This window comes from Budorcas taxicolor, chromosome 15 (assembly GCF_023091745.1).
Source record: "Budorcas taxicolor isolate Tak-1 chromosome 15, Takin1.1, whole genome shotgun sequence".
Lineage (NCBI taxonomy): Eukaryota > Metazoa > Chordata > Mammalia > Artiodactyla > Bovidae > Budorcas > Budorcas taxicolor.
The window spans coordinates 76,716,279-76,743,848 of NC_068924.1; the positions used below are offsets into that span (position 1 = coordinate 76,716,279).

At 40.7% G+C, this 27,570-nt stretch overlaps 1 protein-coding gene across 1 annotated transcript in view; it reads right to left on the minus strand.

Moving 5' to 3' along the window:
• Positions 1-874: 874 nt before the first annotated feature.
• Positions 875-27,570, minus strand: part of LOC128059959 (fatty acid desaturase 2-like protein FADS2B) — a 42,049-nt gene continuing 15,353 nt past the window's right edge. The window contains exons 3-12 of the mRNA XM_052652197.1: positions 20,044-20,241; positions 17,821-17,922; positions 14,491-14,616; positions 10,365-10,425; positions 7,662-7,735; positions 7,404-7,501; positions 5,676-5,772; positions 3,700-3,779; positions 2,332-2,457; positions 875-935 (exon numbers count right to left, since the gene is read on the minus strand). Coding sequence (XP_052508157.1) covers positions 875-935; positions 2,332-2,457; positions 3,700-3,779; positions 5,676-5,772; positions 7,404-7,501; positions 7,662-7,735; positions 10,365-10,425; positions 14,491-14,616; positions 17,821-17,922; positions 20,044-20,241 — 1,023 coding nt within the window. The remainder of the gene's footprint in view (positions 936-2,331; positions 2,458-3,699; positions 3,780-5,675; positions 5,773-7,403; positions 7,502-7,661; positions 7,736-10,364; positions 10,426-14,490; positions 14,617-17,820; positions 17,923-20,043; positions 20,242-27,570) is intronic.

Here is a 27,570-nt window from a genome sequence, read left to right on the forward strand (position 1 = left end):
TAGTTTTTGGGTGTTATTTGAGATCAAAAATTCTTCCCTTGTGCCTACTTTGGCTGCCTGGGGCTGAAGCTGAGGGAGGGACTATACAAGGTGGGGCAGGGCTCCTGGAGGAGGGCCAATGCTGGTAGTCTGTTGGCAATCACCAGGTTGCAGATTGCAACTTTATTGCAAGAGCAATGGGAATCCATTGAAGAATTTCAGGTAGGACTGTAACATAACTCTCATGAGTCATTTAGTTTAAATGGAAGTCTGCCCAGTTAAGCCATCTTTATCCATGTGGCCAGTGAGCAGAGGGCAGACATGATCCACAGGATTGATCATCTGAATTCGAACACCATGCTCAGTGATCTGGGAAATTGTGAAAGTAATTAGGCCTTCATGTCTTCCTCTGGGAAGTTTATTGAACAAGCTGTTAAAAAAACTTCAATTGAGTAAATTTGAGGACTTCATTGGCTTTATTCAATGACTTATGAATCAAGCAGTATCCCAGTTATTAAGCAGAAGGGAGTTCTGAGGGGTTGTGCAAATGGAAGGTTTTTATAGGAAGAAAGGAAAGGCAAGGAAGCCATCAGCAAAGTATATTTGGGGCAGACACCTTTTTTTTTTTTATGAGGGGGGAGGGATTACAAGGGTTTTATCATGCAGATAAATCTTTCGCTGGGCCAGGGGCAGGAATGGAGAAGGGGTAAAATGCAACAGATTATCACCACACTGCCTACCCCAAAATTCCAGACTAGTTGATTAAGATTGTATTTCTGGGGAAGGCTTTAAGTGCAATTCTGTCAGGTATTATAGAGGTTTGGTATCATGGGCTTTAGTACAAGTGACACTTTTGGGGCCTGTGGTTTTTCTCTTTAGCACCAGCACATCTGGATTATATTTCTGAATGTGTGCAGTAAGCCTCCTTCCAGAGGGCTCCGTACTTCTTCAGGGCCCTGCAAGAGGAGCAGACAAAATCATGAGTAGGTGAGATTCGGGTCAAAGGAGCTACTTCATGGAACATTTGCTCTTTTACTTAATAGTTTACAACGCTGTCATTTTCAGCTATATCTGAAAGGCCTCTTTCTATCTTGCCCGGTGGAGGGAGTCAAATACACTCTGACTTATGTTTTAGAAGGTGAGTTCACATTTTCTATATGGAGGAGATTGAGATTTTCTTTTGTTGCCTGCTTTTCTGTACCCCAAAGCATCATTTCCCTTTTCTCCAGTATGAAAAGAAAAAGCTCTGCTGAATCTCTATAAGATAAATCATATAACTATAAACCAACTCATCCTGTACCCACCTACCTCACCTACTTTAAAAAGGGAAATATTTTTCTAGGCTCTGGTGATACAGGAGTGAATAGGAGTGATGAGAGTCTTGTCCACCTGGAATTCCTGGTCTGCACTGGGAGACACGTATTACCCAATATGCTCTTGAACCATGATTGTGATAAAGGTCAGACATGAAGAGAACCAAGCATTTCTCTTCTTCTCTACAGGTGTAGTCTTGGGGGCAAGGGAGGACTGAGATGAAGAAAAGACCTTTCAGGTGAGCTTTGGAGAGTGAATGGAACTTGAGAAGGTGACAGGAGGCGGGTGGCAAGTTGGAAGATTATTCCGGTAGAAGAAAAGGTGACCAAGGATGGGTCATGGCAAGGGGCAGGGAGTTCTGTGGCAACTGTAGGGAGGTCAGATATCTGGAGGGCAGGAAAGGAGGAGGGCAATGGTAGACAGTGAAGATGGGCCACTCTTCAGGGATCTGATGTGACTAGGTCTAGCCTTGCTGCATGATTTATCCATATTAATAGGACACTGTTTTTCTTTTTCCTAATCTTAAAAAAAAATGGCAGCCAAGGTTTTGGCAGTTAATTTGAGAAGCACAGGATCCTCCAGGGAACTGTGAATGCTTCAGGATGAGTACGGATTCTCAGTTCCTGTAGGAAGAGTCACGCCTGCCTGTCCCACCAGACCCTGCAAGCATCTTAGTTTGCAACCCTGGACCAGATGATTTGAGAGTCCCTCCCACCGGTTAAGTTCTAAAGCATGTCAAGGCTCTGTGGGTGATACAAAGACAAATAATGCATAACCCTGGTTTATAAGAAGCTTGAAATTTAGTAGGGTGTCAAGGTATTTTTGCTAAGAAGTACCCAGAAGGCAGCAGGTAAATGGTAGGAATGACTGTTATCATTTCTGTGTTAGTGTTGTTCCGTACTGAGCCTCAGGTCCATGCTGGGCACGTGGATGCTCCTTAATAAATAGCTATTGGCTGAATGATGCATAAAGCATTGAAGAGTCTGGTGACCAACAGTGAAGGGAAATGAGAGCTGTGGGTTGAGGGACTGTTATTACCTGTGAATATCTCCAAATGCCTTCATCATGGGCTTTTTCACATATGGTAGTCCATGCTTGGCACACAGTGACTTCACCAGAGGTGCCACCTTGTGATAATTATGGCGTGGCATTGTGGGAAATAGACTAGGGAAACAGAGAAAGGAGATATAAAACTTCTCAGACCTAAGGAGAAACCCAAAGTTCCCTTTCCCCTTTTACAAAATAAAATGGTATCAGCCACACAGACCCAACCTTGACCTTGCACAATACATTTGTTCTGGGAAATTAAACTTGCTGCCAGACTCATCTTATCCCTTAAACCTCTACAAGCCTTGTGGGTGGCAGATGTTTAGGAAGAACTAAGAGAATATGTTTTAGCTCCATCAACTTGTTATTTTTGGCCTGATCCAATGAAAGTAAATCATTTAGAACTTTCTACCATTTAGAACTACCTAGAGAACTGGAAATACTGAACTGCCCACCCTGCCCCTGCTAATCTCTGTCTTAGTCTCTCTTTCTACCTTCCTAGCAAGAATAGATGAATGTTTATTAAGTGATGGGACAGCTCAAAGTCCCCGGAAAGGAATGAGAAGTGAGGAGAGATGGACTTTTAATCCCGAGTTTTCATCAGTCTCCCGGATGATCGTCTCGGATGGAAACCTCTCCTTTGATGAAACTGTGAGTAAGAATCTTTCTGTTTTGTTTTTGCTGAAATTTTCAAGCCCTAATATGAGAGAGAGAATGAAAAAAAATTCCTTGAACAAATAAAGGTCTTGTTCTTTCTTTGACTATCATAGACTCACATGGTTAGACAAAGAGAATGTGGAAAGCCTTTCCCCTGACACTCTGGGGAAATTGACTCTCAGTGTTTTAACTTGCATCAAGGTGTGAACTACCCATTTTCTCTTGGTAACTGACCCATTGGCAAAGTATTTCCAGATACCATGTATAAATTGCAGCAGGGACTCCACTTCATTAGTTATTTTGTAAACTTGGCTCTAAAGACACAGATAAGTAAATATTTGAATTATAGCATAGTTAAGTTTGAACACAAGTTGGTTACTCAAGTGTCCTGATTTTTCTTAGGTTTTGCCAACAAAGAAAATGCAAAGACATCACCATTTCCTAAGCCCATAGGAATCTGGAAACTGAGTCACTGATACTTTTCCAAGATTTCACTCCATTTACTTGCAATTGTGACACTTCCTTCATTTCTTTCTTCCCTTATCTATCATTGTCGTTAATTGAAAAATAGCATCCTTTAGAGAATCCTGGTTCATTTTTTTCCCTTAAGATTGCGAGTCTCCTGCTCCTCTCTGGACTCTATGGATGGTGGTTATTAGTGACAGCCCTTGCCCTTTATCATAAACTATTTCTTTTACTCACTGGTGCTCAATTTGGAAGTTCGCGTGCCCAGTGAACCAGTCATTGAAAAAGGAATGTTCAACATTACAGGTGGCCAAGACCTGCAAAGAAAAAGCTTACATTAGATATAAATGAACCCATATCAAACAAGATATTTAGTCATTCTTTTGTTTATCCATCATTCAACAAGTGCTAATTGAGTACGTATTTTATGTAACAAACCATGTGGGATAAAAATAAGTCCCAGGTCTCAGGGACCTTACAGTTATAAAGAAAATAGGCATTTTGCTAAGAAGTATTGATAAGGCAACAGATACGAAGAAGTGAATAGGATCTGAGAGGACTAAGTCACTATCAGCCCTCAAAATCAGAAGACTAAGGTATCATGGGTAAGGACTTTGGCAGATGGAAGCGGGATTGTAGGACTCATAGAAATTATAGGAGTTTGAATATTATTACCACAGAATAGACTTAAAGGACTTCTAAATGGGGAATAAAGCATGCAAGGGCTTAAATCAAGAGTTTTGTGCATAGAAATACATTTGTTAATATATACAAGTAGCTTCCTTTTTAATCTAATGTATTTTATTTTGTACAAAGTTCATAGGATTCTTCAGACTACTTAGAATGCTTATGAATGTGATTTTTATTCAGTGCCTTTCTAAGATTTAATTCTTGTTAGGGTTGTTGCCATTTTGAACGGTATTTTTGCAGTTGCTTTATGTCAGGGTTCCTTGAGTGTACTTTAGAGCACCTTGGGGTCCCTAAGACACTTTCAAGGGATCTTCAAGGTCAAAATGATCCCCATAATACTTCTGAGGCAGTATTTGCCTTTTTTATTTTCATTCATGCACGCTTATAGCATGGTTTTTTCCAGAGGCTATTAAGCATGGGATGATGTAATCACCCTGATGTTAACCTTTATCGGCTTTATTGTGTTATTTAAAAATTAATTAATAGATATTTAAAAACTCTCAGTTTCAATTTCAAATACAGTAAGTATCAGTGGATATAACCTCCAGCAACAAAAGCTCTTTTATGTTCTCAATAAGTTTTAAGAGTGATTTCTTGACCAAAAAGATTGAGAATCACTACTGTGTGGAATGTTCACTGAATTTGCAAATGAGCATGGAGAAGGAAGCAGTATGATGACTGGATTCTCCAGTTAATCATGGCATAGCCAGTGTCAGGCTTAGGAGGCAGTGGTATTCCACATGGGTCATGAATCTTTTAATCGTTAACAGCATGCTTGCTGAGAATACTGAGTCTCCTCTCTGGGCCCCACTATCTGTACAATGAAATGAGGGGGATTCCAGGGTTCTCCCTTCTGTTATTCTAGGAGTGTGAGATTCATTGAAAGATCGTATCATGTTGAGGCAGGTTTAGTAAACCTTGCCTGTAAAGTGCCGCACAGTAAATGTTTCAATTCTGCATTTCAGCTATGCAGTTCTGCTGTTTTAGAATGAAAACTATCATAGAGAATATGTAATGTATGAGTGTGGCTGTGTTCCAATAAAACTTAAAAAAATAAAGTAAAAAAAAAACTGGGCTAGATTGTCCCTTGGACTGTAGTTTATTAAGCCTTGGTTAAAAGCCAAGGTTCTGAAATCAAACTGCTGAGGTTTTAAACCTGCTTCTAGGGAATTTCCACTGGTCCACTGGTTAAGACTGTGTGCTCAACACAGGTTTGATCCCTGGTAGGAGAACTAAGACCCTGCCTGCCACACAGTGTGGCCAAATAAATAAACAAAACCTGCTTCTGCCACTTAGCTGTGTGATCTTGCACAAGCTGTGCAGCTTCTTCATACCTCAATGTTATCATTTGCAAAGTGGGAATATTCTGAGTATGTAGGTACATGTAGCAACATCTCATGTAGCTACATGCAAAACAGTTGACAGTGCCTGGCCCCTGGCAAGCCTCCAACAAACATTATTTGAGGTAATCAGACAGTAATCAGAATGCTTTGGTGGATGTTTTCCCGGAACAGCATTATTACCTGAGAGCTGAACCAGGCCTGGTTCCCCTCTTTGCTTATTTTCATTGGTATGTGGCTCATCTGGGTAACATATGCAATCCAGGGACTTTCCAAAAACCTTTAAGAGAATAAGAAGATATGATCATTCCTTGGGGAGTCTAAGTTCCAGTCACTGGGCTTGCGTAACCACTGGCAGATCTGGCTGAGCAGTAGAGGAAATGGCAGTGACTCAGAGGTTCCATCATGTGGTGGTTGTTTGTTCTTCATCTTTGCAGACCTTTCATATCTAAAGATGGCACACTAGGTATTCAGTCACACTACCTGTCTTGCAGCCTACTGGACCAGAGCAGTGTCCCCAGTATTTTCTGTAGGCATTGGTGCCAGGCTCAGAAGATACCTAGATAACTGAAGGTCAGGCTTCCCTGGTGGCTCAGTGGTCAAGATTCCATCTGCCAGTGCAGGAGATCCAGGTTTGATTCCTGGGTTGGGAAGATCCCCTGGACAAAGAAATGGCAACCAACTCCAGTATTCTTGCCTGTGAAATCCCCAGAGCAGAGGAGCCTGGCAGGCTACAATCCATGGGGTCACAAAAGAGTCAGACATGATTTAGCGACTAAAGCAACAGCAAATTAAGGATATACGCAATGTGATTAACAGCTTGGCTGTTGTCGTCAGATAGAACTGAGTACAAGCTCTGATTTGGCACTGCTACTGGCCCTTATTTGCTCTTGAGTAAGGGATTTAATTTCTCTGAACTTTAGTTCTCTTATCAGAAAAATGAAATTGAGACTATCTGCCTTGCCTGGGTGTGCGTTTTTGATTACATCAAATAAGACAATGCATGTGAAGTGAATGAAGTTGCTCCGTTGTGTCTGACTCTTTGCAACCCCACTGACAGTACCCATCAGCACTTCCACCCGTGGGATTCTCCAGGCAGGAAGACTGGAGTGGGTTGCCATTTCCTTCTCCAGGGGTTCTTCCTGACCCAGGGATTGGCCTGGGTCTCCCACAATGCAGGCAGGCGCTTCACTGTCTGAGCCACCAGGGCAGCCCACAAGGTAAAGCCTTTAGCAAATTGCCTGATGCATAGTAGCTACCGTTATTTTATTAATAGTAGTGCAAATGAATGAGGAAGGAATACACTGGGAAGTTGAAGAGGGTTATTCAGTTTAAAGTCATTTTGGTTTGGGGAAAATCTGTAGTTGTAAAATAAATTTAAAAAGATTGGCCTCCTGTTATCTTTGGTAAGAATTATGATGTCCAGCTCGATTACAGTTTGAAGGACTTGGTGATCAGGCAGAATACAGTTGACCTTTGAGAAACATGCAGGTCCACTTAAATATGGATATTTTTAAGAAAACACACAGTACTACAAGATTAGTGGTTGCTTGAGTCCACAGTTGTGGAACCACATATATGGATAGATGACTATGGGGCTGGAATATCTTTGGATTTTGGTAACTGAGGTGGGTCCAGGGACTAATCCTCCTCAGATGCTGAGGGACTACTATACTGTAATTGGGAATTAATCACGTGGGAAAACAAGCAAGACTGGGCAAATGCAGTTTCCCAGAAACTCATTCAACTATTTCAGCTGTTTTATCCCACATTTTCTTGAAGTGTCTCAGCTACAAGAATGCAGTCTGGTGTCATAAACTGCAAACCTTTGCTAATCATAAATAGATCAAGTAAGAAAGGTAAGAGGACCATCCAGGCAGTAAAAGTAGGATAATATTATTGTTTTCTTACTTGGCTAAATATATGAGAACCATGGTTCCGAAGATTCCGTAGAAAGGACCGAATGTGATGAAATAGCGGATATAAAAGCTGATGGCCCAGGCAATGTCCTGCAGAAAGAAGTGCTTGAAAGTTAAGCTAGTGGAAATAAAACTGGTTAAGTCTTATATCCTTATACTCAAGGAAGCTGATTCTGGAAAGGATCAAGCATTTACCCTTCCCCTTTCTACCAGCCTGATCTAGGTCTAGAGAAGGAATCGAGTGACTCACCTCCCAGTGCCTTCCGTGGCACATATGTAGAATGGACCTCAGGTTGAAATATACTGGTACGACAAAGGGGGAAACTGAAAAAAAGAAGAAGAAGAAGAAGAAGAAAACAAACAAAAAAAAAACAAGAAGATAGTGAACACATGAGCGGACTGATCCCTAGCGGGAGGTGATCTCCTAGCATGCTGCCCCTGGAGTGTTGCCCCTGAGAAGGATGCACGGTGGAAATCCACAACCACATCCTGGATGCTGCTGGGCTTTCAGAGCCTCTGAGGGTGAACCGGGCCTTCAGTTCAAGCTCCCTTAAGGAGACTAGGGAAGCTTTGAAGATCTGAGTCATTCCATGAAGGCATCCTGGAAGGGCTTCTGCTGTGAGCTTTCAAGTTTTCTCAAGGTCCCTGGAATCCTTCAATTCTTCACGATCCTTCATGTTGGGCCCTGTCACAATATGTTGAGGTGGCAGATACAGAGCAGACCTGCATCTCCCCCAGGACCAGTGAAGTTGCCTGGAGCAGGTAGGAGTCATATGGAGGCCCTTCAGATTTTGACAACTCTCTTCTTAATCAAAATTTAGTCAGATGCTCTGAGTCCCCGTCCTAACTAGGCTTCAAATGTGACCCATAGATTTTCAGAGTCTGTGAACTGTCAGCACAAATGATTTTCTCCACCCTACACACTAAGAAACTCACACAAATGCTAGAAATAGTTTCTAAGAACAATTTAAGGTCGTGCTCCTGGGATGACACTGACACCTTAAAGTCCCTGCCTGAGAAAGTTCAAGACTGTCTAAAGAACTTACTGCTTGTTCAGTAGGCTTCTGACCTCCTTTTCTGCAATCATTTGTTAGAAAACTTACAATTATAAAATTCTTAATCTGTCCCTCTGAGATGGATCTTCTCTGACCCAGAAATGTTTTTCTCAAGGACTTGGGAGTTATCCCTTTGAAATACAATCTTTGAAGATTGGGCTCTGTCCTGCAGCCTCTGGGAGGGTAGGAGTTTGACTTTGATAAGCACCAGTGAGAAGCCACGGGTGGCTTAACCACATGACCAGCTTCCCCTCCCTTTATCCTCTTTCCCTGATTTCCATTAGCATGTCCCAGTGTTTTAAAAGTCTCCCACCTTTCATTGCTGGAGAGTTGAGCTCAGCCTATACTGAATTACCTTTCCCTACTACAGGAATCTGCATGAAAGCTGTCTCGCCACCTTTATGAAGTGTCAAGCCTCATCTCTCTCTGACAGGTTGAGTATGACTCATTTGTACCTGTCATACTACGTTGAAGACATTTGAAAGAAAATGACAAAATGAAACAGCTCCTGAGGATGATGTGGTTTGTAAGCTGGGCATTCTGCAGCGAGCTACGGTATTCATCCATTCCTCATAAGCTAAGGCTGTATTGGTTTACTACACACAGGAGGATAGTTCAGATAAGAGACTCCAACAGTTTTTTCTTATGTGAATATACGTCTGTCTGGGCTGGAAGAGTTCCCTTTCAAACTGGGGCACCAATGTTCTCCACACCCTTTTTGGTCATGAAAGGGAATAACTGCATTAGGAGAAATCCCCAGAATTCTAGCCCTGGAAGACGCTGCAGTGGTGGTTGAGCCTCGTGTCTCAGAAAATGGACTTACAGGCTATCCCGGTCAGGCATGAGACAGATGACCCTTGGTGGCCAATGTTTGGGCAAGTCAGATCATCTGTAACAGTTTCTGAATCTTAACACTGTTGGCATTTTAGGGTCAGATAATTCTTTATTGTTCAGGGCTGTTCTGTGTACTATAAGACATTTCATAACATCCCTGGCTTCTGCCCCATGGGTGTCAATACCATTCTTCCCTCTTTGTTGCGATAATCAAAAAAGTATCTATACGGTGTCAAACGTCCCATTGGGGGCAGCAGTGTTCTTAGTTGAGAACCACTGATCTATAGGAAATGTTTGGAATCTTTCCTAATTTGGGTTTCTTTTCCAAATGAGTAAGCGTGTTTCAGATGAGCATATTCTGGGGTCCTAAACTTTTCTTCGTGAGCAATCATGAGTTTGACTTGGTTAAGAGCAAAACACTTTTGCTTCTAATATTTGTATTGTTATTAGCATTATTCAGCTACTCTATTTTCTCTCAAGCCTAGAACATATCCCGACCTGTCTTATTAAATGTGTGCGTGTGTGTGTGTGTGTATGTGTGTGTGTGTATATCTGTCCACTCAAATACCTTCTACAGCTGTATGTAAGCTGTGGGAACAGTCAACTTTCTTCCACACAGAAGCTCTACAGCTGACTTTTATTCTTGAGACTCTGCTTTTCTTGGCACCTACTGTCAGTGCTTGAGCGTTCTTTTCCTGTTTTTCCTCCCTATCCATATACCACTGTCCTTTTCTTCTTGATAAGTATTGCCTTCAGTTTATCCAGGACGAGAGTCACAGATACCAGACCCCTTGATTGGCATCCTGCCTCCCATCCTTCTTGGACCATCACCTTCCCTGTACAGTAGCCAGAGTGATGAGATGCCCATTAAGAATGCTTAATCACTCTTCTGTTTTCCTCTTCAGATTCCACCCCAGTAAGTCTGAAATAAAGCAGGCTGTTTTTCCGAGGCACAAGGCCTGGGATCGTCTCTCTGTGGGAGCATTTCAGTCACGCCTTCTGGCTCGACAGCTGTTTGCTTCCGGGAAACGGGGTGATAGGATTGTGGCTCTCTGGTGACTCACCCAGGCAGAAGATCAGGTGCTGCTTCTCGTAGTCGAAGACTTTGACTCTGTTCTTGCCATACTGAATGGAGAGAGGATAGAACGAAAGTAAGAACAATCTAGACTTCTGTTACTATACTCAAGGCTGTGGTGTGTGCGTGTGTGTGCGCACGTGTGTGTGTCTGTACATGTGTGTGCATGTGTGTGTGCATATGTGTGTGTCTGTGTGCATGCATGTGTGTCTGTGTGTGTGCGTGTGTGTCTCTGTGTGCATGTGTGTGTGTGTGTAGAATCTCTATGGAAAGAGCCATCTGGTCAGAGTTCATTTACTGTCAAAGTGAAGGCACTGAGGAACCAGAGCTGAAGGGGAAGGAAATATTGTGGTGCCTTTTTCTTTATTTAAATGTGGGCAATTCTTGCAGGGATGGTTTATTCCATTTGCAGATGACACCACCCTTATGGCAGAAAGTGAAGAGGAGCTAAAAAGCCTCTTGATGAAAGTGAAAGAGGAGAGTGAAAAAGTTGGCTTAAAGCTCAACATTCAGAAAACGAAGATCATGGCGTCTGGTCCGATCACTTCATGGGAAATAGATGGGGAAACAGTGGAAACAGTGCCAGACTTTATTATTTTGGGTTCCAAAATCACTGCAGATGGTGACTGCAGCCATGAAATTAAAAGATGCTTACTCCTTGGAAGAAAAGTTATGACCAACCTAGATAGCATATTCAAAAGCAGAGACATTACTTTGCCGACTAAGGTCCATCTAGTCAAGGCTATGGTTTTTCCTGTGGTCATGTATGGATGTGAGAGTTGGACTGTGAAGAAGGCTGAGCGCCGTAGAATTGATGCTTTTGAACTGTGGTGTTGGAGAAGACTCTTGAGAGTCCCTTGGACTGCAAGGAGATCCAACCAGTCCATTCTGAAAGAGATCAGCCGTGGGTGTTCTTTGGAAGGAATGATGCTAAAGCTGAAGCTCCGGTACTTTGGCCACCTCATGCGAAGAGTTGACTCATTGGAAAAGACTTTGATGCTGGGAGGGATTGGGGGCAGGAGGAGAATGGGACGACCGAGGATGAGATGGCTGGATGGCATCACGGACTCGATGGACGTGAGTCTGAGTGAACTCCGGGAGTTGGTGATGGACAGGGAGGCCTGGCATGCTGCGATTTATGGGGTCACAAAGAGTCGGACACGACTGAGCGACTGAACTGAAGTGAACTGATCATTTATTATTATTCTCATGGGAGCCATTTTAAAATTTTTGTCCTGGTGTAAATAGAATGGTGATGGAGGAGAAATATTTCTGATAAGTTTTCAAGGTCTTCTTCAACCTATGTGCTTAGAATTCTGTTTGAAGCTCAGTCTGCTTGTATCCATTCATCCGTTTAACGGAGATTTGTTGAATAGTTACATTATAAAACACATAGTCATAACCCTGGTATCTACTTCATCTTTCATCCTTTAATTCCATCATGGATCTCATGCTGTGGTTTACTCATTTTAAGGCTTGATAATATATAAACTTACCACTGGGAATTTGAGTCATTTCCTAGGAGTCTTCTTAGTTAATTTAGTCTGTGCCCAAATGCACAAAGGCAGCAAATATCTTGAGAGGAGGCATAGAAGTAATGGTTTAACTCTATAACCTAAGAGACACTTGATAAATGTTTAGTTGAAGGAATTAATGAATAAATGATAATTCAAACCCCCTCTATAATTTTACCTTATGTTCAGTTAAAATACTGTGAGCCGTTTTTAATTTTTTGCTTTTCCCATTCTTTTGACACCTTCCCTTCTATATATTTCTTCTGTTATTTAGATATTAGACTTGACCCTTGGTTCTCTTACTATCATAAATAAAAATAAATGTCATGGTGATAAAGTAATGATAGTTATTTGCAGTTACTCCCAAGCTTCTGGATATTTAAGTGGTAGGAAACTTGAAAGAGGGAGTTGGTGGAGAATTTTGGAGAGTTGGCAAATGTAGGTGAAGGATTGATTTATGAGTATGGTTCCAAAGGAGAAGTCTAACTTTTCCAGAGTATGAGCACAGGACCTGGGCCTAGAGGATTTAAATAATACTTGTTAAAGGAATGAATGTTTGAAGAAAGTGGTAGAAAGACTGACAGTAAAATGGGAAGAACAGAAACATTTAAGGCTTATCAGAATTAGTTGTGTTGTAAAACAACTGAATTTAGAGATTAACTGATTGTAAGTAATGTGGTGTGCATTGGCTTTGAAATTATAGTAAATAGAAACCTAAGCCTCAAGGGATACGTCTCTTGAATGATGGAGAAGTGATGATGTCTCCATCCTCTGTGAAGAGGCAGCATGTGAACTGGATACAGTTCTACAGGAGGGACTTCTGGAGGGGGTCAGGCTGCCTCATGAACTCCAGTGAGACAGATCTTCATTGCTGTGAGGGAATGAGGAGAGAATTCAAAATGTTATAAGTTTAGTGATCAGCAGAGGAGTTCACAGGGATTCCCTGGTGCTCAGACTGTAAAGTCTGCCTGCAATGTGGGAGACCCAGGTTCGATCCCTGGAGAAGGAAATGACAACCGACTCCAGTATTCTTGCTTGGAAAATCCCATGGGTGGAGGAGCCTGGGGGGCTACAGTCCATAGCGTCGCAAAGAGTCAGACAGGACTGAACGACTTCACTTTAGGTGTTTGCAAACTTTGGAGAGCTCTGACTTGTTTGTGGAGTCATTGTGAAGAACAACTGACTGAAGAATGCAGTCAAGGTTTCTTTCTTTCTTTTATTTTCTTTATATCTTGGCAGGAGACTTTTCCCTAATTGGAAGAAGGTTGTCTTCCCAAAGTGGGAAATCCTATTTTGAGAAAGTTGCACAATTCTGGTTACAACAAAGTCCACACAGCAAGTGACCAAGCTACACTCCTTTGTTTTTAGAAAGCTCCTAAATTCTTCCAGAAGGAAACAGAGCCTCTTCCTAAGCACGTAATTCTCAGGATCCATCATTTCTTCTCAAGGAAAGAGGTACCTTTCTGTGGTTATCCTTCTGCCTTCTATCTTGAAAGCAGACTCTAAAAATCTTGGTAATAATCCTTACATGCTGGTGTTTAAGCTGAGGTTTAAGAAAGTCAACAGCTGAGACATCCTGGATTTTGCCCTCCTTTTTCTTGTCCTTAAGAAATCTGAATTAGAGGCGAGGTCCTGTGTATTATGAGGCATTTGAGCTGAGTTTCATGTATAAATGAACCAAAACGAACCTAAACTAAAAATAACAGCTTAGTTTCCTCCAACAGCTAGAATTAGTTGACATAACTAGATATATAGATGTTTCATGATTTAGCACTTGTTGAATGTACTGCTATGCCTTCTATGTGATTTAGCCTGAATGATTTTTAAGATCATGAAGTCATTCCTTCCACATTTTCTTCTTTTCTTACAACACCAGATTCACTTATTTAAAATCTATATCCTGCAGATGAATGGATAAGAAAGCAGTGGTACATATACACAATGGAGTATTACTCAGCCATTAAAAAGGATACATTTGAATCAGTTCTAATGAGGTGGATGAAACTGGAGCCTATTATGCAGAGTGAAGCAAGACAGAAAGAAAAACGCCAATACAGTATACTAACGCATATATATGGAATTTAGAAAGATGGTAACGATAACCCTGTATGCAAGACAGCAAAAGAGACACAGATGTATAGAACAGTCTTTTGGACTCTGTGGGAGAGGGTGAGGATGGGATGATTTGGGAGAATGGCATTAAAACATGTATAATATCACATATGAAACGAATCACCAGTCCAGGTTTGATGCATGATACTGGATGCTTGGGGCTGGTGCACAGGGACGACCCAGAGGGATGGTATGGGGAGGGAGGAGGGAGGGGGGTTCAGGATGGGGAACATGTGTATACTTGTGGCAGATTCATGTTGATGTATGGCAAAACCAAAACAATATTGTAAAGTAATTAACCTCCAATTAAAATAAATAAATTTATATTAAAAAATGAATAAAATCTATATCCTGGACTTAAAAAGAGATTCTCTGATAACATACTTGAAGCCAGAATCTCCAGCCTGATCTCCTCAAGACAAAGGCGTAGACCTTTCCAAGAACTACTTCCTGAAACATTTCTCTAGTGCTTAGGATTTCTAAACATACCTCGACAGGTTGTAAATCTCCAGTAACAAAAAATGGGCCTGTGTCAATATCTGGGTCTTTGGGGTAGATGTTTGTTTTTACATGGTGTAGGGAGTGCTGGTTGTTCCACCATTTTGAAGATAAGCCCTAAGGAGAAAAGAACATTCATTAGATGCAAGATTTCTCTCCTGAAATATCTTTCATTATCAGAGTTTTCCAAAACTAAAGAAAATCAACCCTGAATATTCATTGGAAGGACTGATGCTGGAGCTGAAGCTCCAATCCTGACCACCTGATGTGAAGCGCCAGCTCACTGGAAAAGACCCTGATGCTGTGAAAGACTGAGGGCAGGAAGGAAAGGGGATGCCAGAGGATGAGGCGGTTGGATGATACCACCCATTCAATGGACGTGAAAAAAGCGACTTTGTGAACTGGTGATGGACAGGGAGGCCTTGTGTGCTGTGTTCATGAGGTCGCAATGAGTCGGACCTGACCAGCGTCTGAATAGTAACAATCAGAGTTTTCTGCCTACATCTCCAAAGTTTAATTAGGATATGGATTCCTGGAACATGCCGCCACCCCTCATTCCTGGGTCACAGAATGATTCATTGCCTAGAGGCTCTAAAAGCTTACCAGCAAATAATTATCTTACCCAGGAACACAAATTCCAGGTTAAAACAACTCCTGATAATGAAGAAGAATAAAAACCATTGAAATGAAATGTTTTTCCATTTTTTTTTTGTCCTCCTTTTAAAAGAGAAACATGAAATAGGTAGAGCAGATAAAACACTTCTTATTTTATAAATAAAGAAACTTCAGCTCTAAAACTAATTAGTTCTTGGGGGAAAATGGCCCCAGGGTTCCTACTTCAACGAATATTTTAAAGAATCATGGATCTGAAGTCATCTCCTATGGGGGTTTGCCTCTGATCATCACGTGTTCAAGCTTCAGTGATCTCATTAAATATGAAAGAATAAAAGTATTTTAGTTGATGCTGAGCTCATGTCATCTCTGATTAAGTTGTTTGGGACTTTTTCTCTTTCAGTCAAAATCTTAAGGTTTTAACAGAGAAAAGGATTTGGAAGCACATCAACTTACTTGCATCCACTGGATGTATAAATGCATCTGTGTGGTTTGGGAAAATTATCTACCCTTTGATGTTCAGTTTCATCTTCAGTAAATATAGTATAATACAATGACATTTACCTGCATGGGTTGTTTAAGGAGACATGAATTCCTGTGTAGAATACTGGCATATTGAGATATTAAATTTCTCTTCCCTTCCCCGATTATGTTAATCATTTATAAAAGAATAAGCAATAGTTATAGCTTTTACTGAATATATGACATCTCTCAAAAAATGATTAATGTGTATTTTAGATCTCCAGTGCTCAATAGAGTAGCCCTTATCTATTTGTGGCCACTGAGCACTTAATAAGTGACCAGTCAAATTGAGGCGGGCTGTGTAAGGATATAATACATACTAGATTCAAAGCCTCAGAATGAAGAAAGAATTTTTATATTTCTTTTGTGTTAAAATGAAAATATTTGAAATATATACAAGAATAATAAAGTTGGAAGAGGGTATTTGCTGTGACCAGTGTGTTCTCTTGGCAAGATTCTGTTGGCTTTTGCCCTGCTTCATTCATCCCAAGGTCAAACTTGCCTGTTACGCCAGGTATCTCTTGATTTCCTATTTTTACATCCCAGCCCCCTTTGATGCAAAGGACATCTTTTTTCAGTTTTAGTTCTGGAAGGTCTTGCAGGTCTTCATAGAACCATTCCACTTCAGCCTCTTTGGCATTAGTGTTTGGGGCATAGACTTCGATTACTGTGATATTGAATGGTTTGCCTTGGAAATGAACAGAGATCATTCTTTAATTTTTGAGACTGCATCCAAGTACTGCATTTAGGACTCTTGTTGATTATGAGGGTTACTCCATTTCTTCTAAGGAATTTTTGCCCACAGTAGTAGATATAATGTTCATCTGAATTACATTTGCCCATTCGGGTCCATTTTAGTTCACTGATTCCTAAAATGTCGATGCTCACTCTTGCCATCTTCTGTTTGACCACTTCCAATCTGCCTTGATTCTTGGGCCTAACATTCCAGGTTCCTATGCAATATCACTCTTTACAGCGCTGGACTTTACTTCCACCACCAGTCACATCCACAGCTCACCACTGTTTTCACTTTGGCTCCGTCTCTTCATTCTTGCTGGAGTTACATCCCCACTCTTCTCCAGTAGCACATTGGGTACCTACCGACCTGGGACTTCATCTTTCAGTGTCATATCTTTTTGCCACTTCATCCTGTTCATGGGGTTATCAAGGCAAGAATACTGAAAAGGAGTACAAAATGAAGCAGGGCAAAGGCTAGCAGAGTTAGCTCGGCTTGGATTACTGTGATTCTAAAAGGTTTGCCTTGGAAACGAACAGAGATCATTCTGTCATTTGGTTTCTCACCAAATCCTAGAACATCATAGAAAAGCTGATATCCAGTTGAAGTCCTAGTTTTAGAGATGAGAACACTGAGAGCCAGAGATAGAATCTGACTTGTTCAGGGTTGCACAGTGAGCATTATCAGAGCCTGGGCTAAAACCTACTTTCATCAATCCATGTCCTGTTATCTAGCATCTGTCCATCTATCCATCCATCATTCCATCCATCCATCCATTCCTTCATGCATTCAACAAATGCTTATTGAAGGCCTACTGTGTGTTAGGCACTCTGTTAGGTGCTGCATTTCAGGGGTGCATAGGATAGTGTTCCTGTCCTTCTGGAGCATATCTGAGGGGGATAAGACCAACTGCCCCTGCTTTTTCCAGTAGTCTGGATTTTGCAACCCTCAACTCTTAAACCGAGCCATCTAACTTTCCATGGTTTCTCTCTTTTGTTAAACTTTTATCTATTCTGCATCATTTCTTTTATTTGTACATTGTCTTCCCAGGATTAAATGGTTTGCTGGATTCCCCTAGCCTCCTAGAAGTACATGTCCAGACCCCTTCTAAGAATATCTCTACTCATGACTTTATAGGGTATATGTCCTGAGAAGTGGTTCTTTAATGGTGTACCAGGGATTGGGCCAAATAGTTTGTTGGCTAAGAAAAAACAGAACTTCTGAAATAAAATTAACCATTTCTCCTAAACATTTAAAATTCTAATTTTAGCATATATGTTATAATGTTTGTGTGTGTGTGTGTGTGTGTGTGTGTAGTCACTACATTGTTAGTATATTTACATTTACTTGTGGGGTGTGTAGTAACATTTTTTGCTGATAAGTGTATGTAGAAAGCACTGCTTAGTGAAATGACTTTCAGAATCCCATCATACTCCTGGAACATTCTGTACCTTGAGATGACCCATCACAAATTTGTGCATCAGGCGGTTCCACTTGGACTTCTTAAATATGGAAAGGTGTCCCATGTCATGTTGCAGAAATGAACCCTGAGCCTAGAAGAGACAGGGTTACTGTCAGAGAAGTTGACAAGGTAAGAAGAAATTAGTAAGTGAGCCCTCTGGTAGACTCGGGAACCCCTGGGAATATTGAGAGATCTGTGTGTGTATCGACACTTGCTATGTTCTTTCCCATCTCTGTGCCTTTGCACAGGTGGTTCTGTTAGCTGACAATACTCTTCTCTCAACTGCCAGAATCTCCATTGTGGAATGGAAGGAGGATGCCTTTGGAGTCAGGTTGACTAGGGCTCTAAACTGTCCTTCACCACTTTACAAGTTATACAACTCTTGGCAAGCTAGTCGGTACCTCTGAACTCAGTTCTTTGTTTGAGAAGCAGGGATTATAATATACCTTGCTCATTCAGCTGTTTTGCAGCTGAATACATGTAAAATTCCTGATAATGCTAAGCAGTCAAATATTTGTTTCCTTTCTTGATTCCAAAAGTTGTTTTTCAAAGAATAAAGCAAGTTGACTTTTCAAGAAAAAAATGAGCAGATAAAATTTTGTAATTAACACTGATGTTAATTCTCCATGAAATCATCCCCAATTGCCTCAATTAGAATTAGATACCTCTTTCTGCTCCAACAGCACATGCTTGTTTCTTTTCCTTCTGCCTTATATCATGTCTAGATATTTCAATGACCAGCTCCTCCCCTGGAAGACCATTTCCCAAGTGCAGGGTCAGGTGTGTTTCCCTTTGTGTCCACAATACAGTGTTGTGGTCATAGAATGCTATCTTCAGAGATCTGTGCTTCATTCAAAGGATTTATCAATTGCCCTGCTACATGCCAGTTGCTGATTGCCATTTCTGGTAGAATACATGATCCTTCAGTTCAGTTCAGTCACTCAGTCATGTCCAACTCTTTGCGACCCCATGAATTGCGGCCTCCTGTCCATCACCAACTCCTGGAGTTCACTCAGACTCACGTCCTTCGAGTCCGTGATGCCATCCAGCCATCTCATCCTCGGTCGTCCCCTTCTCCTCCTGCCCCCAATCCCTCCCAGCATCAGAGTCTTTTCCAATGAGTCAACTTTCAGCATGAGGTGGCTAAAGTAACGGAGCTTCAGCTTTAGAATCATTCCCTCCAAAGAAATCCCAGGGCTGATCTCCTTTAGAATATACTGGTTAGATCTCCTTGCAGTCCAAGGGACTCCCAGGAGTTTTCTCCAACTCCACAGTTCAAAAGCATCAATTCTTTGGCGCTCAGCCTTCTTCACAGTCCAACTCTCGCATCCATACATGACCACTGGAAAAACCATCCTATTATCATGTAATAGTAAATAGACTCTCTTCATAGACTGCTGTATTGATAAGTATTGGTGAAATGAGGCTTTTGGCTAGGGTCTCACGTAATTTTTTAAAAAAATACAGATATATAACTTCTTTTTAGTAGAATCTTTTTTTTTTTTAAAGTGGAAGCATGTTTAAACAGCATGTATAAATAGTGATATATATATATATATATATATATACACATATATATACACACACACACACTTATAGGTATAAATTAATGTGGGGCTTCCTTTCTTCATGGTGGCTAAGATAGTAAAGAATCTGCCTGCAATGTGGCAGACTCAGATTTGATCCCTGGGTCAGGAAGATTCCCTGGTAAAGGGAATGGCAACCTACTCCAGTATTCTTGCCTGAGGAAATCCATGGACAGAGGAGCCAGTTACAGTCCATGGGGTCAAAAAGGTTGGAAACAACTGAGTGATTAAAAAGAGACCAAAATAAGCTCGTGTGTGTGCCTATAATCTTAACAAAATCGTCGAACAACCATGAGAAATGTTGGTTGGTTAATGAACGAAGGACAAAGGTGAAGGTTACGTGGCCTAGAACGGAACTGCAGTTACTGACATTGTGTGGATAACGTCGGCCAAAGAGCAGCAACTGTCAAGGATATTTACCACATGCCAGTCTCTGTGCTAAGTACTCTACAGAGTAACTTGCTTAGTTCTCCTCAGAATATTTCCATAAAAAATTGTTACCCCATGTTACAGATAACTTAGCTTAACAGGAAGTGCCAGGCAGCCACTGATACCAGTGTAAAGAGAGAAGAAAAATTCTGAGGCTTCCCATAGAGCCACTGCCTGGGCTTAAGGTACATACTTACCTGAGCAACCGTGAGAAGAAAAGAAATGAATATTGTGATAAGCCAGCCACTGCCAAAATGCCACACTATTACCCAAGCCAGGGCCTCCAAAATCAAGATCTGGGCAAGGTGAAGGAAGAAGAACCCCAGGTTGGCATTGAACATATTCAAGGTCTCTAATGTCCTCCGCAGTTCTTGGAAATCTTCCACCAACCGGGACTGTGAAATAAGCATGCAAGAAAGGAATTAGTTCCTTCAGTGGAAAGGGAGCACAGATGAGCATATATTATTAATCTATTTTATCAATGTATGATACCTTAATTTTATGAATAGACATTTATTTATTTAATAAATTTAATTAGGCATAATTTAAACAAGAAAATGAAACCTTAAAAAATTAACAGAAAGCAAAATGCTTAAAACAAGTTATGATAATTTTTTTTTTTTTTTTCCTGGAGAAGAGACAAATGAGTAGTGATTTGTAAACTGTCCTCACATTGTAATGGGACTTATAACTTACTTCTTTTTGGGGGGATGGAGGAGGTTCAGTGAACAGATACATAACTTTAACAATTCTTTTAAAAACTGATTAATTAAACAAATTTGATGCAGATAATTTCTTTTGAGGTCTTTATTGAATTTGTGGCAATATTGCTTTTATTTTACGTTTTTGTTTTTTTGGGGGCTGTGAAGCATGTGAGATCTGGATTCCCTGACGAGGGATCAAAGCTGCACCCCCTGCATTGAAAGGAGAAGTCTTAACAACTGAGCTGCCAGGGAAAACCCCTTAAATTAATTTTCTACTTTTCCAAACCAAAAGGTTTATTGAAGTATAGTTGATTAACAATGTTGTAATGGTTTCAGGTGTACAGCAAATCATATATATATATATATACACACACACACACATATCGTTTCTTCAGAGTCTATCCCATTGTAGACCATTACGAGATATTGAATATAGATCCCTGCCAAACAGTAGGTCCTTGTTGTTTGTCTGTTTTGTATGTAGAAGTGTGTAGCTATTAATAATAATTGCCTTTTTAAATCAATGTGTTGTTTGATCTCTGATTATACTTTGGGGAACTTTGCTATCTATACGGCTCTGTGTTACTTTCTATGTTATCAGCTATTTAGTGTGTGCAAAATACTCCTTTATGAAAGATAGAGTTCACTTAGATTAGCTCAAAGGATGAATTTCTTGTGAGATGCTCAGAAGCTCTGAGGAACAAGACAGGGTGTCCTGTGGTATTTGTGGTGTGTCTATTGGCTGAAGGAGTCCTTATTCTGTGTACATGTACTGTGCTTACGTATGTACGTCAAGTGCCAGCATGGATTTATGAACTTGCACATACTCGAGAGTCAGCAGAAGGCCTGGGAAGAAATATCTCCTTAGCTTAATAACTATAGTGGGTTTGAAACTCAGACTGTTGAGAAAGTGACCAGGGTATAAGAATGAAAACTTGATTGTTCAGATGTAAAAGAAAAGAGTAAAATTTGAAATATTAATAAAAAAAGCTATGAACAATCCTAGAAGCAAGAAAATTCATTTCAAAATTCACTGATACAACTTTTAAATGATCCAATACCTGGGAAGGGTCTGGATGGGCTCATCTCTAAAGACCCCATGAACATCAGAATGCTGGTGGCCACAGATAACTTTAATAGATCACACAAGTGTGCTAGTCAACAAAAGGGTTCAAAATATAGTACTTAGGTGCAAAATCAAAAATGAAAGATGATATCTGTTCATTTCCAAGGGAAACCATTCACTAGCAGAGTAATCCAAGTCTGTACTCTGATCACTAATGCTGAAGAAGCTGAAGTTGGATGGTTCTCTGAAGATTTACAAGACCTTCTAGAACTAACACCAAAGAAAGATGTTCTTTTTATCATCAGTTCAGTTCAGTCGCTCAGTCGTGTCTGACACTTTGTGACCAAATGGACTGCTGCACGCTAGGCTTCCCTGTCCATCATCAACTCCTGGAGCTTACTCAAACTCATGCCCATTTAGGTGGTGATGCCATCCAATCATCTCATCCTCTGTCATCCCCTTCTCCTCCCACATTCAATCTATCCCAGCATCAAGGTCTTTCTAAATGAGTCAGTTCTTCACATCAGGTAGCCAAAGTATTGCAGTTTCAGCTTCAGCATCAGTCCTTTAAATGAATATTCAGGACTGATCTCCTTTAGGATGGACTGGTTGTATCTCCTTGCAGTCCAAGGGACTCTCAAAAGTCTTCTCCAACATCACAGTTCAAAGGCATCAATTCTTCAGCGCTTAGCTTTCTTTCATCATAGGGGATTAGAATGCAAGGGAAGTCAAAAGGTACCTGGAGTAACAGGCAAGCTTGGCCTTGGAGTACGAAATGAAGCTCAGCAGAGGCTAACAGAGTTTTCCCAAGAGAACAGACTGGTCATAACAAACACCCTCTTCCAACAACATGATAGATGACTCTACACATGGACATCACCAGATAGCCAATACCAAAATCAGATTGATTATATTCTTTGCAGCCAAAGATAGAGAAGCTCTATACAGTCAGCAAAAACAAGACCAGGAGCTGATTATGGCTCAGATCATGAACTCCTTATTGCCAAACTCAGACTGAAATTGAAGAAAGTAGGGGAAACCACTAGGCCATTCATGTATGACCTAAAGTAAATCACTTGCAGTTATACAGTGGAAGTGAGAAATAGATTCAAGGGATAACATCTGATAGACAGAGTGCCTGAAGAACTATGGACCTAGGTTCATAAATTGTACTGGAGATGGTGATCAAAATCATCCCCAAGGACAATAACTGCAAAATGGCAAAGCAGTATTTGAGGAGCCCTTACAAATATCTGAGAAAAGAAGAGAAGTGAAAGGCAAAGGATAAAAAGAAAGATATACCTATCTGAATGCAGAATTCCAAAGAACAGCAAGGAGAGATAAGAAAGCCTTCCTCACTGATCAATGCAAAGAAATAGAGAAAAACAATAGAATGGGAAAGACTGGAGATCTCTTTGAGAAAATTAGGGAAAATTTCATACAAAGATGGGCACAATAAAGGACAGAAACCATATGGAACTAACAGAAGCAGAAGATATCCAGAAGAGGTGGCAAGAATACATAGAAGAACTATACAAAAAAGATCTTAATGAACCAGATAACCATGATGGTTTTGTGATCACTCACCTAGAGCCAGACATGCTGGAGTGTGAAGTCAAGTAGGCCTTAGGAAGCATCACTACCAACAAAGGTAGCAGAGGTGATAGAATTCCAGCTGAGCTATTTCAAATCCTAAAAGATGATGCTGTTAAAGTGCTGCATTCAATATGCCAGCAAACATGGGAAACTCAGCAGTGGCCAGAGGACCTGAAAAATCAATTTTCATCCCAATCCCAAAGAAAGGCAATGCCAAAGGATGTTCAAACTTCTGCACAATTGCAGTCACTTCACACGTTAACAAAAGAATTCTTAAAATTCTCCAATCTAGGCTTCAACAATACGTGAACCAAGACCTTCCAGATGTTCCAGCTGAATCTAGAAGAGGCAGAGAATCCAGCAATCAAATTGCTAATATCTGTTGGATCATAGAGAAAGCAAGGGAATTCCAAAAGACATCTACTTCTGCTTCACTCACTATGCTAAAGGCTTTGACCATGTGGATCACAGCAAACTGTGGAAAATTCTTCAATTGCTGGGAATACCAGACCGCCTAACCTGCCTACTGAGCAACCTGTATGTAGGTCAAGAAGTAACAGAATTGGACATGGAACAACTGAGTGGTTCCAAATTGGGAAAGGAGTACATCAAGGCTGTATGCTGTCACCCTGATTATTTAACTTCTATGCAGACTATATAATGAGAAATATTGGGCTGAATGAAGCAGAAGCTGGAATCAAGATTGCCAGGAGAAATATCAATAATCTCATATATGCAGATGACAGCACCCTTATGACAGAAAGTGAAGAGGACCTAAAGAGCCTCTTGATGAAGGTGAAAGAGGAGAGTGAAAAAGCTGGTTTAAAATTCAAGATTCAAAAATGAAGATCATGGCAACTGGTCTCATGATTTCATGACAAATAGATGGGGTAAACAATAAAAACAGTGACAGACTTTATTTTCTTGGGCTCCCAGATCACTGCAGACTATGACTGCAGCCATGAAACTGAACCTTGCTTGCTTCTTGGAAGAAAAGACAAAACTAGACGACATTTTAAAAAGCAGAGACGTTACTTTGCCAACAAGTGTCTGTCTAGTTAAAGCTATGGTTTTTCTAGTAGTAATGTATGGATGTGAGAATTGGACTATAAAGAAGTCTGGGCACCGAAGAAGTGATGCTTGAACTGTTGTGTTGGAGAAGACTCTTTAGAGTCCCTTGGACTGCAAGAAGATCAAACCAGTCAATCCTAAAGGAAATCAGTCTTGAATATCCATTGGAAGGGCTGATGTTGAAGCTGAGGTTCCAATCCTTTGACCACATAATAGGAAGAGCTGACTCATTGGAAAAGACCCTAATGCTGGTAAAGATTGAAGGTATGAGGAAAAGGGGACAACAGAAAATGAGATGGCTGGATGGCATCACCGACTCAGTGGATATGAGAGTTTGAACAAGCTCTGGGAGATGGTGAAGGACAGGGGAGCCTGGCGTGCTGCAGTCCATGAGGTCACAAAGAGTCAGACACAACCTAGCAACTGAACACCAGCAACAGGGTGTTTCCAAGCTTGGCTGATTTTACCATCACAGCCACTGTACTGTTGGGGATCGCTAAAGCCCAGAAGAGTGATTAATGTGAAATCCTCAGCAAGTGATGGAAGCTGGACTTTAGCCTGTACTTCCTGACATTCAGTTTTGTGCTCAAACACTAATTGTCTATATACATATCTCCAGGTAATCACAGATGCACAAAGAAAATTCATATCAGCTCTTTACCCTCAGGGATCAACACTGTTTTAGATAATGAACAATTATAGCTCTCAACCATGAATGGGATTATGTTTTCCTTAGAGAAAATATTTAGGGAAAACAACAAAGCTCTGCATCATTTCCTCTTTTTACCCTAGTGCGTCCTGCCCTAAATGACTCTGTAAAGTTAGAGGCTTGCAAGGTACTTGCGTGACTGCTGAGTTTATGATAATTGTAGTCTCTAAAGTTTATTGAACATTTTCTACATTCCGGGCACTGTTCTAAGCACTTTAAATGCCTTTAACTCTTTCAGTAATCTCCCAATAACACTTATATGGTTGATTCTATTGTTGCTATTTTACACAGAGAGACACTGAACCACAGACAGGTTTGGTAACTGGCCTAGACTCATATCCCACAGTCTCAAGCCCTTCAAAGTCAGGGTCCCAAGACGGATGGGCCATGGTGGAAAGTTGTGACCAAACACGGTCAGAAGGGAATGGCAAACCACTTCAGGATTCTTGCCTCAAGAATCCCATGAACAGTATGAAAAGGCTAAAGCTATGACACTGAAAGATGAGCACCCCCCCCCCCCCCCAGGTAAGTAGATGTCCAATATACTACTGGGAAACTGTGGAGAAATAGCACCAGAAAGAATATGAGACTAGGCCAAGGCAGAAATGACACCCAGTTATGGATGTGTTTAGTGGGGAAAGTAAAGCCTGATGATGTAAACAACAATATTGCATAGAGACCTGGAAAGTTAGGTCCATGAATCAAGGTAAACTGCACGTGCTCAAGCAGGAGATGGCAAGAGTGAACATCAACATTTTAGGAATCAGTGAACTACAATGTAAGGGAATAGGTGAATTTAATTCACATGACCATTGTATCTACTACTGTGGTCAAGAATCCCTTAGAAGAAATGGAGTAGCTCTCATAGTCAACAAAAGAGTCTAAAATGTAGTACTTGGGTGCAGTCTCAAAAATGAGAGTATGATCTCTGTTCGATTCCAAGGCAAACCATTCAGTATCACAGTAATCCAAATCTATGCCCTGACCCCTAATGCTGAAGAAGCTGAATTTGAATGGTTCTCTGAAGTCCTACCACACCTTCTAGAACTAACACCAAAAAAAGATATCCTTTTCATCATAGGGAATTGGAACACAAAAGTAGGAAGTCAAGAGATACCTGGAGTAATAGGCAAGCTTAACCTTGGAGTACAAAATGAAACTAGGCAAAGGCTAACAAATTTTTGCCAAGAGAATGCACTGGTTAAAGCAAACACCCTCTTCCAACAACACAAGAAATGACTCTACACATGGACATCACCAGATCGTCAATACTGAAGCCAGACTGATTATATTCTTTGTGGCCAAAGATGGAGAAGCTCTATACATCAGCAAAAACAAGACTGGGAGCTGATTATGGCTCAGATCATGAACTCCTTATTGCCAAATTCAGACTGAAATTGAAGAAAGTAGGGAAAACCACTAAGCCATTCAGGTAGGAACTTGCAGTAATACAGTGGAAGTGACAAATAAATTCAAGGGATAAGATCTGATAGAGCGCCTGAAGAACGATGGACAGAGGCTCATAACATTGTACTGGAGGTGGTGACCAAACTCATCCCCAAGGAAAAGAAAAGCAAAATGGCAAAGTGGGATCTGAAGAGGCCTTACAAATATCTGAGAAAAGAAGAGAAGTGAAAGGCAAAGGAGAAAAGGAAAGATATACCCAACTGAATGCAGAGTTCCAGAGAATAGCAAGTAGAGATAAGAAAGCATTCTTACGCGAACAAAGCAAGAAGTAGAGGAAAATGATAGAATGGGAAAAACTAGAGATCTCTTCAACAAAACTGGAGATGTCAAGGGAACATTTCATGCAAAGATGGGCACAATAAAGGACAGAAATGGTAAAGACCTCACCGAAAAGAAGATAGTAAGAAGATGTGGCAAGAATAAAGAGAATTCTACAAAAAAAGTTCTAATGATCCAGATAACCACAATGATATGGTCATTCACCTAGAGCCAAACATTTTGGAGTGTGAAGTCAAGTAGGCCTTAGAAAGCACTGATATGAAAAATGCTAATGGAGGTGATTTAATGCTAATGGAGGTGGTGTAATTCCAGCTGAACTATTTGAAATCCCAAAAGATAATGCTATTATAGTGCTACACTCGATATGCTAGCAAATTTGGAAAACTCAGCAGTGGTCACAGGACTTGAAAAATCAGTTTTCATTCCTATCCCAAAGAAAGGCAAGACCAAAGAACATTCAAAATGCCACATAATTGCTCTCATTTCACATGCTAGCAAGGTAATGCCCAAAATCTTTCAAACTAGGCTTCAACAGTGCATGAGCTGAGACCTTCCAGATATACAAGTTGGATTTAAAAAAAGGAAGAGGAATCAAAAAATCAAATTACCAATATCTGTTGGATCATGAAAAAAGTAAGAGAATTGAAAAAACAAAAACAAAAACAAAACCTGCTTCACTGACTACTCTAACATTCCTCTGGGTTTATTGTTTCTTCTGACCCTTTGTGGATCGCAACAATCTGTGGAGAACTCATAACAAAATGGGAGCACTAGACCATCTTTCCTGCCTCCTGAGAAACCTGTATGCAGGTCAAGAAGCAACAGTTCGAAC